This window comes from Panthera uncia, assembly GCF_023721935.1.
Source record: "Panthera uncia isolate 11264 chromosome B2 unlocalized genomic scaffold, Puncia_PCG_1.0 HiC_scaffold_24, whole genome shotgun sequence".
NCBI lineage: Eukaryota > Metazoa > Chordata > Mammalia > Carnivora > Felidae > Panthera > Panthera uncia.
In genome coordinates, this window is record NW_026057580.1 from 56,668,095 (window position 1) to 56,684,185 (window position 16,091).

General features: G+C 38.8%; 1 protein-coding gene and 1 long non-coding RNA gene across 2 annotated transcripts; one reads left to right on the plus strand and one right to left on the minus strand.

Annotated features, from left to right (window-relative positions):
- Nucleotides 1–5,157: 5,157 nt before the first annotated feature.
- Nucleotides 5,158–12,683, minus strand: NDUFAF4 (NADH:ubiquinone oxidoreductase complex assembly factor 4). The gene is made up of 3 exons (XM_049654020.1): nt 12,469–12,683; nt 11,855–11,958; nt 5,158–7,231 (listed from the first exon to the last, which is right to left on the minus strand). The coding sequence occupies exons 1-3, from the start codon at nt 12,602–12,604 to the stop codon at nt 6,944–6,946; spliced, it is 528 nt and encodes a 175-aa protein (XP_049509977.1). The 5' UTR covers nt 12,605–12,683; the 3' UTR covers nt 5,158–6,943.
- Nucleotides 12,684–12,848: 165 nt separating this feature from the next.
- Nucleotides 12,849–14,852, plus strand: LOC125938715 (uncharacterized). The gene is made up of 2 exons (XR_007462781.1): nt 12,849–13,068; nt 14,667–14,852. It is a non-coding gene; the product is annotated as an uncharacterized LOC125938715 (long non-coding RNA).
- Nucleotides 14,853–16,091: the final 1,239 nt, after the last annotated feature.

Consider the following 16,091-nt stretch of genomic DNA (forward strand, 5'->3'; position numbering starts at 1 on the left):
AGTGAAAGTATGTTCACAGGGCGTGGAAGACCTTCTGTCTATAGTCACCAACTATGCCTTAGAGCCAGAGGGACTGGGCTGTCTGGAAACTTAATTCTTTGATGAACTAATTACATTTCTATGATTTTCCCCCTTACATGGCAGCTTCATTCTCCTTGGGACGGTAGCATTAATTAAGGCAAATAAACCCTGCACAGGAGGCTTCTCATCTCTCCCTCCTTTGAATTCCCATTGCATTGTGTTTATACTTCTTAGGGCCCTTATTAAATTCTGCCCTGTAGTGGGGTAATTTGTACTCTTCTCTTATCTGAGCAGGAAGCAAAGACTTTGTTAATTCCTTACCATAACTTACCTCTATACTCAGCTCGGAGATTGCACTCAATTAATACTCAGTAATATTCATTAAAAAGAATTGAACTAAATTACCATTCAATAAACCCCTGAAGTGCTATTTTGCACTTTAGGTCATAGGTAAATACATACATCAGGAGGAGACTTCATTGGGAGGACTGGAGTTCACTCGGAGAAAGTCATGAGAGATGAGTTTGGAGAGATTAAGCAGACACGGAGCACCTTATAATTTAACAAACTTGGATTTTATCCTAGGGCCGATGGGATGAATTTAAAGCAGGGGAGCAACAGTTTCATATTTGCATTTTTAAAGAAAAATCAGTCTGGATGCCAGTTGGAAAACGAATTACAGAGAGTCTTGACTCAGGTCTAGAGTTGAAGATGGGGGTGAGTTAGAGAACAGCCAGAGGTGTCTGAGTTTTGCAGTCTTTGTCATTGAGACACTAGTGGAATCATTGCCAAACCAACCAAACAAAGTACAGCTGGGCAAGGGAAGAAGGTGAGATGGCAACTTGGATTTTTAAAATTTTTTATTACGGTATTAAGCATAACAACTCAAGTATGTAAAATACTTTATTTTGAAATGCCCAGCTTGATATAGATACACATATGTATATACTAATGCAACGTCTACCCAGGTCAAGACAGAGAACACTTCTAATACCTCATGCCCCTTCCTAATCAGTAACTTATTCACTAAAAGAGGAAAATTAGTCATTTTACAGAGAAAATGTGAAAGATGCCACCTTAACCTAGCTATCAAAGTTAACACCATCAAAATGAGACAAATTGGCAACATGCGTTTCATGATATGATGCACCGTAAAGGGCAAAGATGGAAACAAATTCTTTGACGCTTTTCCCATAGAGAGGTGTGGACTATGTGCGTCCTCTACCCTTGAATCAAGGCAGGCTCTGTGACTGCTCTGACAAACAGAATAAAGGAGTCATGTTCTGACAATCCGCTTTCTTTGTCCTGCAACATTTGCTTTTGGAACCCAGCCATTTGTTGCAGCTACAACAAGCTCATCCCACATGCAGCGCTTGCCTATGGATGTTGCCATCCAGTCTTAGCTGAACTTTCACCTAACAACCTGCGTCATGCCATGTGAGTGGGCCATCTTGGACGCTTCAGATGACACCAGCCCCGGCCATGTCTCTACATGAGAACCCAGGGCAGAAACACCCAGCTAAGCTCCAACAATCCACAAAACCATGAGAGACAATAACAAACTGTTGTTTTAAGCTGCTAGATTTTGAGATGGTTTGCTGTGGAGCAAAAACAACAGATAACTGAAATAGCAGCCAACATTGTGAAACTGTAAGCTGTGTAAAACTTCATTTTCCCTGCTGCATCCCCCAGCTTCTAGAATAGTAACTGGCACACCGTAGATAGATTGATAAGTGTTTGTGGTGAATGAATAATTAGCAATATTATTGATGTAATTACTGACTGATTCAAATGACTTGAAAAGCCACTTTTAAAAAACTATTAAGCAGGGACACCTGGGTGGCTCAGTGGGTTAAGTGTCCAACTCTTGATTTTGGCTCAGGTCCTGATCTCACGGTTCAAGTTTGAGCCCCACGTTGGGTTCTGTGTTGACAGCATGGAGCCTTCTTGGTCCTCTGTCTTCCTCTCTCTCTGCTCTTCCCCAGTTGCTCTCTATAGCTCTTTCAAAATAAGTAACAGTACACTGAAAAAAAAAAACAACCTTTAGGCAAAGTTTAAATGTCTTCTTTTGGCTTAATAAATGACTTGAGCAAGCAGAGAACATTAAAAAAAAAATCATACTATTAATCTCATATCTACATTCAGAACTGGGTCATACATTTGACCTACCTAAAAGCGGGTCTCTTAAAAAATAGAATGTGTCAACCTAAATATTTAAAGGTCTCATTAAGGATGCTGTTTTGAGGCTTTATAATCTTTTACATCTAGTCCTTCAAAAAATCTTTTATCTTACCTTTTGCTATTCCTCCAGAAGCACCAGGGCCAGCAATAAAGGGAAAAGATGCAACAAAAAAATAACCTACGAGGAAAAAGGTACTCATTTTGCTTTGATGATGTATTTCTGGGATTCTTATAAAGCAAAAAATAGTTTCCCATTCTCTCATCCCCCCCCCCTCTCTCTCTGCCTCTCTTGCACTTCTTCCACTTTCCCTCTTTCCCTTCCTCTCACTTCTTTCTTTCTATAAGACAAACTTTAAGTGGTTTTTCCATTTTTAAGCTTCTTATCTGAACTAATAGAGTCAGTTATGGACCAGCACTGGCATACAGAAATGATTGAATAATGAATGGATGACGGCCTAAGGAACGATGAATAGAGTTAATGAGAATTGAATATTCTATGCAAGGGTTTTCCTATGCCAATAATAATCTATATAATAAGTAGGAGCCCATTTGTATTGTTTTTTATTTGGGTAATTAAAAAGCAGCATCTGTTTATATGCTCATCAATCCATATAAAGACAGGTGAGATTATGATGTCATATATTGAAAAAATAAAAATAAATAAAATTTAAATATCATACAAAAATATACTGTTGTGTAGTGATCATCACTGAAAAATGAAAGGGAGTTATAGATCATTCTAAAATTAAAGTAATAATCCTCATTACATAACTCAATTATTGGACGATTTGTATTATGCTTACCTCAAAATGCAATAAGACATTTAAAGAAAAATTTGGCTCTAAATGGAATTTTTACTACCAAACATACATGTATTAGATTTAATCAATATTTACCTTTCTGAAATAAGAGAAGGGCCTGAGGCTTATTTTAGAAATAAATAAAACTATTGTTTATTTGTTTCCTCAGTGGCCCCCTCTGTTTCCAGCTGTGGCTGTCAGTAATCAATCTTTCACTTCACATAGGTCTTTTTATTCGTTTACTTGCTTTGGAGTCATACTCAGAGTATATCCCTAGTCAGGTGGCATTGTGGTTTTCCTCTTTCAAAAGTAGATGAACTCTTCCAAAGGTATATTCTCTCATGCAACCAAGAAATCTTCCTGCTCAAGTCTGTACACTACTATTTCCTTTCATTTCAGGCATTCCTACTCAACCCCCAAGTACTGGCTTATCCCATTTTGACTAAATTCTTGTTCCAAAATTATTCATCTTTCTAATGACCTACCTGTTGCTTTTTTTCCCCCACAGGAAGCAAGGAGGAAGCAATTTTGGTATTACCAACTATATACTTCACATCAACACACTAAAAAATTAGAGCATCGTGTCTGTTCAGGATACTGTTCTTTTAACTGGTGAGCTCCTCTTCTACCATTCTCCTCACAGGTATTCCTGAGACATAGTTCTGTTGGAGCACAGACAATGGCAAAGAAAGACCATGGAATTAGTGACCCAAATGCTCTGCTTTGGTTTTTATATAGGGATTTAGATCTAAGTGCTTCTGATATTTCATCATTTCCCCTAACGAGTAATTCAGGCCTATTTCTTCCTAAAGCAGAAGATATGGAATATTCAGATAAACAAATGGATAGATATTCCTTCTAAGTATTTAATGGATCGGTCTGCCCCAATTCAGGGTGCTTCGAACTGCTTCAGTTCTATACGTTCAGTGATGGGTACCCAGTTATGGGTACAGAAGCTTCCTAATCACTAATTGTCCAGGGCTCTACCCTCCTCTTTTTGGGATTATGGGTGTTTTAAGGGCTTGGAGTAGATATGGAGGGAATGTCCATGTACAAGCATTAGTTGGGGCCAATCAGAGCCCTCTGGCACAGATAGGGGTCATTGGTGAGATGGCCTTCAAGACCTCCATTAATGCCTTTTGTGGTTAGGATGACTATACATCCTAGTTTACCTAAGATATTCTAGTTTATGCTATTGTCCGTATTGTTCTAATGTAATTGGTGCCCTTTTCACTCTCAAGTGTCCCAGTTTGGGCAATAAATTATATGGTAACCCTGTTTATCATAGAGCTTTACCAAATGTACCTACTTTGGCAGCTTTTGTTTTATGGGCTCTCTGGACCTGTTCTCCTCCCCACCCTATGATTAAACTTCCAGCCTCCTCTCCTGACTAACCCCAAGTCTTTTCGTCCCCAGGAATTCTTTCCCTCCTCCCTTTTTCATACCTGGAAAGCTTCTCTCCTTCAAAGCCACCCTCTATCTCCTGTTCCTTCATTTTTTTTTTTTTTTTTCACAATAAACTTTAGACCCAGACACTGCAACTATTTTATCTCCACAGATGGTCAGCACACACTGGACATTAAATATTTTTTTAATGCTGCCATACTAGTCATTAAATATTTTTTAAAACACCCCCCCTCCCCCAATCTAGAAGCCATCAACAAAGGCATCTTTCAGACTTACTAAACCAGTCTATCATAGCAGAGAGGGTCCAGACATGTTTCTCATATATGGTGGGCACGGAGTAGTCCTGCACCTTGAATGCCATCACTTAATTCTTATAATCCCAAAGAGGCAACACAGTAAAACATTTAGGAGCACAAGATTTTGAAAACAATCTACTACTAAGGTTTATATCCAGGTTCCAACACTTACTCATCTTTGAAAAGTTATTTTAGATCTCTGTGCTTCAATTTCCTCTGTAAAATATGATAAACAGTACTTCTCTTCCTGCCTATGGTAAATATCAAGCAAGTTAGTAAATGTAAAGCACCGAGATCAGTGCCTAGCACAGTCACTGCTTTTAAGATATTATTGGCTAGTGGTGATGCTGAGATCTACACCCAGGTTTTCTAAATCTAAACTCCATGCTTTCTGTGACACCACTACTACTCAAATGCTCTCCTACATATAATAAAAAGCAGTACAAGGCCAATGAAAGATATGGAAGTACTTTATTTTATCTTGTGACACCATATAACAGCCAGATTTACATACGTCTAACCACAGTGTGTAGTAGATCTGAATAGGGAAAATGGCTCAGAAACAGCAGTATTTGTAATTCAAGTATTGACCTTTATTTGATAAAGGAAAACAGTTTTGTGGACTGATTGACTTTGAAATGCAATTTTATACGTTGTTTTCTTAAAAGAACACTTTTGAACCAAATATAAACAAGGTACAGTTTATTCACGTAATGAACCTGCAGTTGAAAACAAGCTTAAACTTTCCCATCTCAGCCCATTTTTCTCTTTTCAGCATTGCAAATGCTTCCTTCCGTCATCATGCTGAATTCCTTAGCATCTTCCATACCATTCCCAAGGGAATCCCTGGGAAGTAGTGCATGTCTGTATTCCTTCAGAAGGACACAGATAACCTGGAACTTTTCTTACCACATTTCCAATATTCCTGTAACTTACACTTCCTGCTCTTTTGAAATATACTTCTTTTTGGCCCACCAGAAAAAACATAACACTAGGAATCTGAAAACCTAGATTTTGGACATGGCTATGTCATAAACTAGAGAATAAGCCTAAATAGGTCATGAAACCTCCCCAGCTCTCTGTTCTTAATTGCAAAAAACAAGTCCTATTTGTCCAGTCCTTTATTGTTATTTATGTTCACGGTAATCATTAGTTAAATAAGGCAGCATTTTGTTCATTTTTTAGAGAAAATTCAGTCTCCAAGAGGCTACACAATCTACCCAAGATCCCACGGGTGGTAATATGACAGAGCTAAACTTACATAACCTCACTCAAGACCTTAGTGCCAATACACACTGTACTCATAAGTTAGTTCAATTGACGAGCAGCAATTTCCCAGGTCCCTTCCAATAATCACATTTCACGCTTCTTGCAATTTTTTCTCTCTTCCTTCAACCAGCATTTAAATGAGAAAACATACATATAATTCATCACCAAATTTCATTTACCATGATTCTTTGATTTAACCATTCTTCACAATTTTCTTGTTATTTCTCTATTAAATCCAGAGAAGTTACTTTTCCAGACAGCTCTCACGACTGCCTGCTTCTCTGAAAGCTTCTGGATTACCCGTTTGTCAAAACAGAGACTGCTAAAATTTCATAAATATCAATTCCTTTTTATAATTTTAAGAAGTTATTCCATACATAAAACCAGTTCAAAACAAGAGAAGTCCTCACTGTTATTCCCTATAATAATAAAAATGTACTTTCTATTGATTTTGTGTCCACTTTCCTGTCTGCTTTCATTTGGGAAATACTGTTATCCTACCTCACTGTCAAGTCTCCCTTACCCTAACAATATAGTCACAAAAGGTAGGAAAACTCTTACTTTCACAATTCCATAGGAAGAATAAATTAATCACCTAAATTGGATGGCAAAACCCTGAATGTTAAATGAGGGAGATACAGGACATTTCCCAAGAGATCATATGATCAGTTTAAAAGCTGATGATATGATGTGCTTAAATTACACATTAACTTTTTTATTTATAATAAATGTATACATGTGATTAGTCCTGCTGATATTACACACGAACATATGCCTAAACCGGATTAAACTTTACAAGAAAACAAAATTCATTCTACCAGCAATCCTGAAAATTCAGCAGAGCTCAATAAATAGTATGCTCTCCCAAGGAGGGAGCTTTAAACACTCAGCAATTTGAAACTAAATGAGAAACTAAACAGGGCATGGGTTTGGGGAATACATATAGGAAAAGTAATTTCAACATTTTCTTCATTTTGGTGGTATTGCTTTCTTGTCTTCAGGAGGGATGATTTTGACTTCAAAAGTAACAAAATATTTGAGAAGGGATTTTACATCTTTCTGTTCTAGACAGTATTCTTCTGCTATTTTCTCAGCAGTCCACGTTTCTGGATAAAGTTTGTGATTATTGAGAAGTGTCAATGCCTCTACAATGGAAATTTTGCCTTTGGGAATGTTCTTAATACTCATCATGTTAAAGTCTTGGCCTTTTACCAATCTGAACTCCTTTGGCTCTTGACGTTTTCCAGCATCTGTTACCTAGTATCAAAAAACAAAAACAAAGGGCTTTAAAGATGAGAGAAAAGATGTGACATCTACTTTCATGCTTCTCAAATCTCCACTATTCTTCAAATAAATGCTACATACGCTTCTCCAAACTACGCTTTCTCATTACAATGACCCACACATTCAACGGCACTTTTGCAAATCACTATTTTATAACTACAGCTCAATCATCATTAAGAAATCTAGGTAGTTCTACAAAATAACAATCAATTGCCTACCATCCACTCATCACATTATTTCATGCATATTAAAATAACAAAAATGAATTGGTTAGATTAAACCTGTTTTTAGGAGGGCAGAATTCTGATGCTGCCCTAATAACTTACTTGATAATCTCCATTCTGTTTCCTAGTTTTTTATTTCATATTCAATACCTCCAAACACCTTAAATGAATTCAAATATGCTAGGGATTTTGCCTCTTGAGAGAAAATAAACTGATACACAAACATAATAAAAAAACCCAACCTATGTACACCCATCTTTCCATCTGTCTGTCCCATCCAAGTATAATCCTTGTGCTGTGCCCTGTATTTCATTCATTACTTGGCCTTGCCAATCATTCCCTTCTCCTTTTTCTTTCAATTGTACCCTGCCTACTGCTGCTGTTTGGTCAAAATATAAAAATGCCATAGTCACTATCTTTTAAAAATGCCCACCAAACCCAGAACAACACTTTGTTTATGGCCAGTTTCCTTTTCTCTAGTTAAGCTTTAAAGATGGTATTCGTGATCTCTGATCCAGGATTAGATTAGATCTTAATGCAGAAGACACTTTTCAGGCTTCAAGTATACTCACTATAGATCTGATGCCATTGACCATAATAACCTTCCCCTTGGTTTCCATGCCACTCCTTTTCCTAGTTTTCCATCTGTCTCTCTAGTGGGTCCTTTGTTCTTGTGGACTTTTTCTCTTCAGCTGCCCCCTGAAGGTTAGTGTGCTCCCAGTTCTGGCCCAAGCCCCCTTTTCAGTCTTCACATTCTACTACAGTAATCCCCCACACACCCTACACTTCCATTATTACTTATGTGTTAATAACTTTCCAAGCTGATCTCAAACCTAGACCTTTCTCCTTACTTACAGATCCAAATTCGCAAATGTGTAAAGGGCATCTTTACTTGGATTATCTACAAGCACCTCAAAATCAACATGTCTAAAACTGAAATTACCCCTTTCCTCTGAAAATCCAATTCTATCCCATATTTTCTATCTCAGTGACCAATATCACTTCCCTCTGTATCTCATTCCAAAACTTAAAGCTTTTGTTACGTCATATTATACCTGACATCTCCCTCTCCCTCATGCATTACATCCAATCAATGATCCTATTGATAATGACTTCTAAGTCCCTCTTGAACACATTCACTTCTCTCCTGGTCACTACATCACCCTAGTTCAAGCCAAAGTCTCCTGTGGGCACTACTATGAAAGCCTCCGACTGGTCTCCTTTGATTAGATAAAATGCACTTTATTCCCTTCCAGCCCATTATGAAGCCAATCAGATAAAAAACTCTTCAATGACATTCCACTGTCCTCAAGATAAAACCCAAATTTCTTAGCAAGACAAATAAGGATCTTCATGATTGGGTGTCTATTACCTCCATCCTATCTCAATTCTCCCAAATTTATTGCTCACACTTTCCCCTGACTGTAATGAAGTCTAACTGGTTCCGGAAGGCATAATACTCTTCTACCTCTATATTGTAACTCTGGACTGAAATATTCACTCAAACTTCTTCACTTTCCAAAATTCAAAGCTTCTCTTATCTTTCTTAACTTTCTCTTAACTTTCCCAGGTAATCCTTCTTCCATTCGATATACATGTTTATTCAATTTCCCTTCTGTTTAATATTAAATACTAAAATATTATGACACTGAAACAGTATCTGAAAATTCAACATCCTCTCTTGATTAAAAGAAAAAACAAAGCAAACAAAAAACTCTGAGCAAATTAACAATAAAAAAGTCCCAAATGTGAAAAAAGTATTTTTAATCAGAAACCATACCACTTTATTATAATTAAGGCTGAAACATTAAAGACACCCTATTTAAGGAAACAGCAGAATAGAATACCAATTTTCACTGCTATGTTAATGCTACAAACACAATAAATGTAGTAGTATACGTTATGAGGAAACTAATTCTATGCTGATATGAGAGAATCTTCAGAAAAATAATACAACAAACCAAAAAACTAATAGAAATAACCTTGCAATGTGGCTAGCTGTAATACAAAAATCACTCACTTTCTGCAAATTGGCAATAGTTAAAAACCTTAGGGTGAAAAAAGATCCTATGGTAGCAACCTTCCCTCTATCCCCCCAAAGCTGAGTAATACAAAGATGTTAATTCTCAAATTAACCTGTACATTCCAATTAAATTACACTAAAAATCCAAATCAGACTTACTAAAGAACCTGACCATTTGATTCTCAAGTTCATCTGGAAAAAAGTGTGACAAGAGTCATGAAACTTTTGGGGAGTAGTGTGGGATAGAAGGTTGTAACAGATATCAAGACACATTACAAACTTCCATTAATTAATATAGTATGATCCTAGTATCAAAATAGAAAAGCAGGTAGAACTGATGAATCCATAAACAGACTTGCATATATTAGTATTTTAAGTGAGTGGAGAAAAGACCTGGTTATTCAATAAATTATATTTAGACAACTGGCCATCCAGTTGAAAAGATCTCCACACACCACTGTAATCTTTATGTAAAATAAAGATTTTAACAGAAAATATACAGTCATAACAGCAGGATAAACTGCTTTTATGTTGGAGTGAATCCAGACTTCCAATACCACGAAAAACAAAAAGACTAACATATTTGACAGAATTTTGAATAGCAATATTAAGTTAAAAAGCCAGACAAAAGGGGCTCCTGGGTGGCTCAGTTGGTTCAGCATCCAACTTCAGCTCAAGTCACAGTCTCACGGTTCATGAGTTCAAACCCCACAACATGCTAACTGCTGTCAACACAGAGTCCGCTTTGGATTCTCTGTCCCTCCCTGGCTTGTGCAGGTGCGTGCACTGGCATGTGCTGTCTCTCTCAAAAATAAACACAAAAAAGTCACCGGGCGCTGGGGTGGCTCAGTTGGTTAAGCATCTGACTTCAGCTCAGGTCATGATCCCACAGTTCTTGAGTTCGAGCCCCACATCAGGCTCTGTGCTGACGGCTCACAGCCTGGAGCCTGCTTCAGATTCTGCGTCTCCCTCTCTCTCTGCCCCTTCCCTGCTTGCACTATCTCTCTTCTTTAAAATAAATAAACATTAAAAAAAACTTTTTTTAAATAAACAAAATTGATATATACACAGTATCACTAATGTCTACAAACATCACAAATCGTTAAGAAAACTATGAATTACCCAAAAGAGAAAAAGGGGCAAAACATAAATAGGTACTTCAACCTGTTTTTCATTGTCATTCGAGTCTTTTTAGGCTTTTCCCCCAAATTTTAATACGACCATATATCTCCTTATGTATTGTATCTATGTAACTGTATTCATAAAAACTTAAATTTTTTTCACTCCCCAAGGGCCAGTTTTTTAATGCATGATTTAGTATAGCATGAGAGAAACAGCAGTCAGAAGTATTATTCAACACCTGTTATTGTTGGAAGTATTTAACACACAAAAAATGAACATCAACACTTCCATCTTTTTTACGGGAACATCTGGTGATAAATGAGCCCTATAATTGCTATTACATGCAACAATTCACAAACCTTATTTTACATCAGTTTTATTTTGCTTATCTAATGAAAATTACATTAATAAGTGTATCTGTGCAAACAGTATTACCAATCTAAACAGAGAGGACCAGAGAATTTTCGAATGGAAAAATAGCTGGGAGTTGTCATTGGCACTTTCTCTCCTTTAATCCCACTCTTCCCCCTACTTAGATCCTTCCTGCCCCAACAAACTCATCTAGTTAACTCAGGTTCATCCCTCAGGCCTGAGCTTAAATGTCCCTTTCTCAGAAACCACCCTTGGTTGTCCAATCACAAACAGGTCCCTCTGTAGACTCACAGTGCCTATACTTCTCTGTCACAGTCGTATCAGTAATTATGTACTCACGGTTGCTCATCTGTTTAATGTCTGTGTCCCTCACAATATTATAAGCACTGAGGGCCAAGGACTAAGTCTGTTTTGTTCATATATATACAAAGCACTTGTGCACTGTATTTATATATAGATCTTACATATAGGTTCCCATTTCCAATGTATTCCATAAACTCCCAATTTTTACATTTCCTATCTGAATATATCTTTAAAAAACAAAACACCAACAACACAACACTAAAGGAATCCCTGAGATTGGGACAAAACTCAACCCACTTAAAGATGAGAAAATAGTATTAAAGCTCTCCTCTTCAAATGACAATCACTGGAAGTACCTTACAAAATCCTACAATAATATCGCCACTGAGCTTAAGTTTTGCCAATGCCCTGTACATTGGTCCCAACTACATTGACAGTTTTAAACAGGCAGAGCGCTCACTCTCTTTCACTACCTACCACACTTCTCTTGTTCGTTTCCCTGGAACACAAAAAGGTTCAATTACTTATCTGCTGAATTAAAACACACATTACCTGCACAGAAGACACAGGATCTTTGGAATCAACATACACATCTCTTAGGAAGGACAGCAGTTTGTCATCTTTTCTAGCAACTTCTCCCTTAATTTCTGGATGGTCTAAGAAAAAGAATGTCACGATATTAAACCCAAAGAAAATTCCCTCTAAGATCCTAGCATTTAACACAAGGCAGCCACTTTTAATTTTTTGCTTAATGAACAATCACTCGGACAATATAAGAAATATTGTACATGTAAATCAAAATGCTAGGTCAGGCCCGGCGTCCACCGTTCTGTGAAGACTCCTAGAGAGCACTTCCGAGGAACTTCTGACTCGGATTCCGGACCTCAAGCATTAAAGATAAAAGCCTCCGAGGGCCAGTACGGCCGGGGTAGCGGCCGCCACCTCCGCAACTTCGAAATGGGCGGAGCCGCCACTCCACCGAGGGCGCAATGGGACAGTCTCAATGTCACCGGCCTGGGGGATTCACCTTACCGCGCTCGGCTGACAAGTCACTGCGGCCAATCCCGGTCACCCCCGCCACTGGACCAAGATCCACGGGCGTGGAACCCCCAAGCCCGCCCCGGGACCCCGCGCGCGGAGTCCAAACGCCCCCTTGCACCACTTACGGCTCATCTGCTCTCGCAGCAGGCTCTTAGTGGAGGGGTGCCTGGGAGCGGGAGAGGGCTTCATTTTGCTGATTTCCCGTTCCGCCCGGTTCTCTAGGTTGAAATTCCTGATTGCGCGAGACACAGCAGCCCCCATCTCCTCACAACATGATGCGCTCTGGGTTCACACCACACGTGGGAAGTCACCTGCACCGGCGCCCTCCTGGACGCCTCGAGCATGCGCATGCGTGGGGTCGATCCGGCCCATTGCCGAAAAATGGGCGCCAAAGCACGCCGTTCGCCCCCTAGCGGTCGGGAGGGCGCACGCCGCGTCTCCGCCCTGAGTGTGTCATAGCGAGCGCCTCCCTACGGGACGGGAGGCTTGCGACCGCCTTTGGCTGCTTCCGGGGGGAGGGGCCTCGGGAGGGGCCCGAGGCCCCCGGCCTAAGCTGAGACCCACGTCTGTTCTCAACCCTGCAAGTTCGGAAGTCGGGAGAGAAGCTTTAAAACCGTACCAGGCCTGACCTCCCCCCAGACTTTCTGATTTAATTCTAATGACCGGCGTTGGTTCAAGCTTTCCACGTGATTTCAAAGTTGCAGGCTGAGTAGAGAATCAAAGTGGTAAGGAAATCGAAGACCTTGACGTCCTTTCACAGGTCAGGGCCGCTGAAGGAAGCCGGTAAAAATGGAACTGACTGCACCAGGATAAAGGAAGGTCCTAAAATCGCCCTTTCCTGTTTTCTGAGAGGAAAATAATGAAAGTGTATTCTTTCAGGGCACCTGGCTTGGCTGGGTAGATGAAGCCTGCAACTCTTGAACTCGAGGCCCACCTGGGGTGTAGAGATTACTTTAAAACATTGTTTAAAAATCTTAAAAAAAAAAAAAAAAAAAAAGTTTGATTTGCTTGTATCAGTTTCAGTCCTGCTGTCCTTTCTCTTTTGTTTATTTTTGATACTAATGTGTGTTATTTATGTATACTATTTAAATCAACATTTTTTTTTAATTTTTTTAACCTTTATTTATTTTTGAGACAGAGAGAGACAGAGCATGAACAGGGTAGGAGCAGAGAGAGAGGGAGACACAGAATCTGAAACAGCTCCAGGCTCTGAGCTGTCAGCACAGAGCCCGACGCCGGGCTCGAACTCACGGACGGTGAGATCATGACCTGAGCCGAAGTCAGACGCTTAACCGACCAAGCCACCCAGGCGCCCCTTATGTATACTATTAAGTTCTGTGTCACCACGTCATTCCCTAACTTATTTCTCTTTTAAAGCCAGAGAAACTTCCCTGTAACTTAGTGAAAGGAATAGCCAGTAAGACGTTAGGGAAAAAAACACCAGTATTGTTACATACTCTCTCTTCCTGCCTCCCCCCTCCCCACTCCCCATTTGTAAACAGATTATTATGTTGCTCCTTCTACTTGAGATTCTTTAGAAATATTGTCATATATATGTATATATATATACATATATATAGTCATTAATCCATAAAAGATAAAAGGGACCCACTAGGAAGTAGCAGGGTTTCCAAAGTTACCATATTTTTATAGACTGGTTGTAATGTTTTAGTGTCCTCATCTCTCAGCAAAATGAAGGTGGTTGTTTTTGACCAGTTAAAAGCAAGGGAAAGAATTGATGTAAAGAGAATTGAATCGAAGTAATTTTTAAAAAAAAAGAATCAAAGAAAGGGGCAGTTTTATTTAAATAAAACTAATGGTTTATGTACTAAATTATTAAATTTAATACTTAATTATAAGAAAAGTACTGCAAGGAACATAGCTTCCACCGTTGATTATCACGAAATCTGTTTTTACTGGGATTGGTCTTTGACATTGATACAAAGCCAGCTTTTTCTTCTAGAGTTAGTTGGGAAGTTATCCTGCAGGTGGCAGTCTGCTCCAAGATTTCCATCTTTGAGACCTGGGCATGCCTAGAACTCCATGCTTTATAGCCTAGATACTCATATTTCTTTGTGTGCCAAGAAACTTTCATCTGCTTCATTATGTCCATGAGCTTCATCAGTTATGGTAGCATGTTATACTCACTGCTTGTTAAAATATTTTAAAAGTAAAAAACTCATTTTCGTAGAAATTTTACCATACTTCTAGTAGCACATTAGATCTACTTCTAGGAGCATAAAAGTAACGTGGGACAGAAGTTACAGGAAGTGTAGGGGGTTGTGGAGATAACTAAATGAAAGGATTCTTTGAATTCCCACAGGTAGGTAGAGTTTGGATCCAGTGTTTCAGAAACCTCCAACCTCCAGCTACTTGCCTGGTCCTGGTCTGGTGCTGCTCGAGCCCTTGGAGCAGAACTGGAGCAGAGGTACTCCCATCAGAAATGCACAATTGGCTGTCATCGTTTGGGAATCATCATGGAAATAAAGCCTAAGTCATAAATGCATAATTCTAGCTCTTCTTGTCAAAAGAAGCATAGTAACAGGAAGTCTGGGCTCAGAACCCTTCCAGCTTCTGAAAAGGGATGCAGTCAGGTCCCCAAGGAAAGGATAACCAGGATACTGCTCAGAATTAATCATATCTCTGAACAGAATGTTAGGATGGGTATTTATTACTAAATATCTTAACATACTGATGAAATAAACCCAGGGTCTTGCCAACACAACAGTATATAATTCTATGAGGACAGAAATTTGTGTCTATTTTGTTTATTGCTATATTCATCACCTTAACAGTGCCTGGCACATAGTAGGTACTAAACAAATGTCAAATAAATATCAAATAAACCCAAAGGCAAGTAGGGCCCCTGTGCTGGAGTCCAGACCCTAGACAGGTTTCCTCTGCCAGAAGTGGATTCTTGTGAAATTTACTCACTCTGGTCAAACTTACTCTCCTCATTTTAAATTTGGGAGGATAGTAATTAGTGGGTTTCACACAGTTTAAAAGTACAATATATATTATATATATATATATATATATATATATATATGTGTGTGTGTGTGTGTGTGTATTATATCTAACACAGGTTTATTTCTGAGCTCTCCATTCTGTTCCATTGATCAATATGTCTGTTTTTATGCCAATACCATACAGTTTTATTACTACAGATTTGTAATATAGTTTGAGATCCAGGATCTCAGCATGATGTCTGCAGCTTTGTTCTCAAAATTGCTTTGGAACCAGTAAATTTTTGAAAAACAGCAATGAGGAAGAACTTACCCTGTAAGATACCAAAATACAATATAACCTTACAGTGTGATACTGATACAGAAATAGGTAAATAAATCAATAAGTATAATAGTGACAAGACAGATCTAATTATGTACAGAGTGACATTTAAAATCACCCTGTATTGGGGTGCCTGGGTGGCTTCATCAGTTGAGCATCTGACTCTTGATTTCAACTTGGGTCATGATCTCATGGTTCCTGGGATCGAGCCCTGCATCAGGCTCTGCACTGACAGCTCGGAGCCTATTTGGAATTCTCTCTCTCTCCTGCTCTCTGTCCCTCCCCCCACCCAAATAAGTAAATTTAAAAGAAAACTTAAAAAAATAATAATAAAATAACCCTGTGATGTAATGATCCAAACAGATAGCCACATTTCCAATGTCATTTATTTACCAGTCCATTTCCCTTGCTCTCCACCCCCATTCATCACTTGCTGTTTTCTTGTTACTCTCCAGTTTTC

Excerpts from the sequence above, each read along its gene's own strand:
- NDUFAF4 (XM_049654020.1), bottom strand. The coding sequence starts at position 12,604 with ATGGGGGCTGCTGTGTCTCGCGCAATCAGGAATTTCAACCTAGAGAAC. Across the intron at positions 11,959-12,468 it reads GCTGCGAGAGCAGATGAGCC|ACCATCCAGAAATTAAGGGA; the intron begins GTAAGTGGTGCA and ends TCTTTTTCTTAG. Across the intron at positions 7,232-11,854 it reads ATCCTGTGTCTTCTGTGCAG|GTAACAGATGCTGGAAAACG; the intron begins GTAATGTGTGTT and ends TTTTGATACTAG.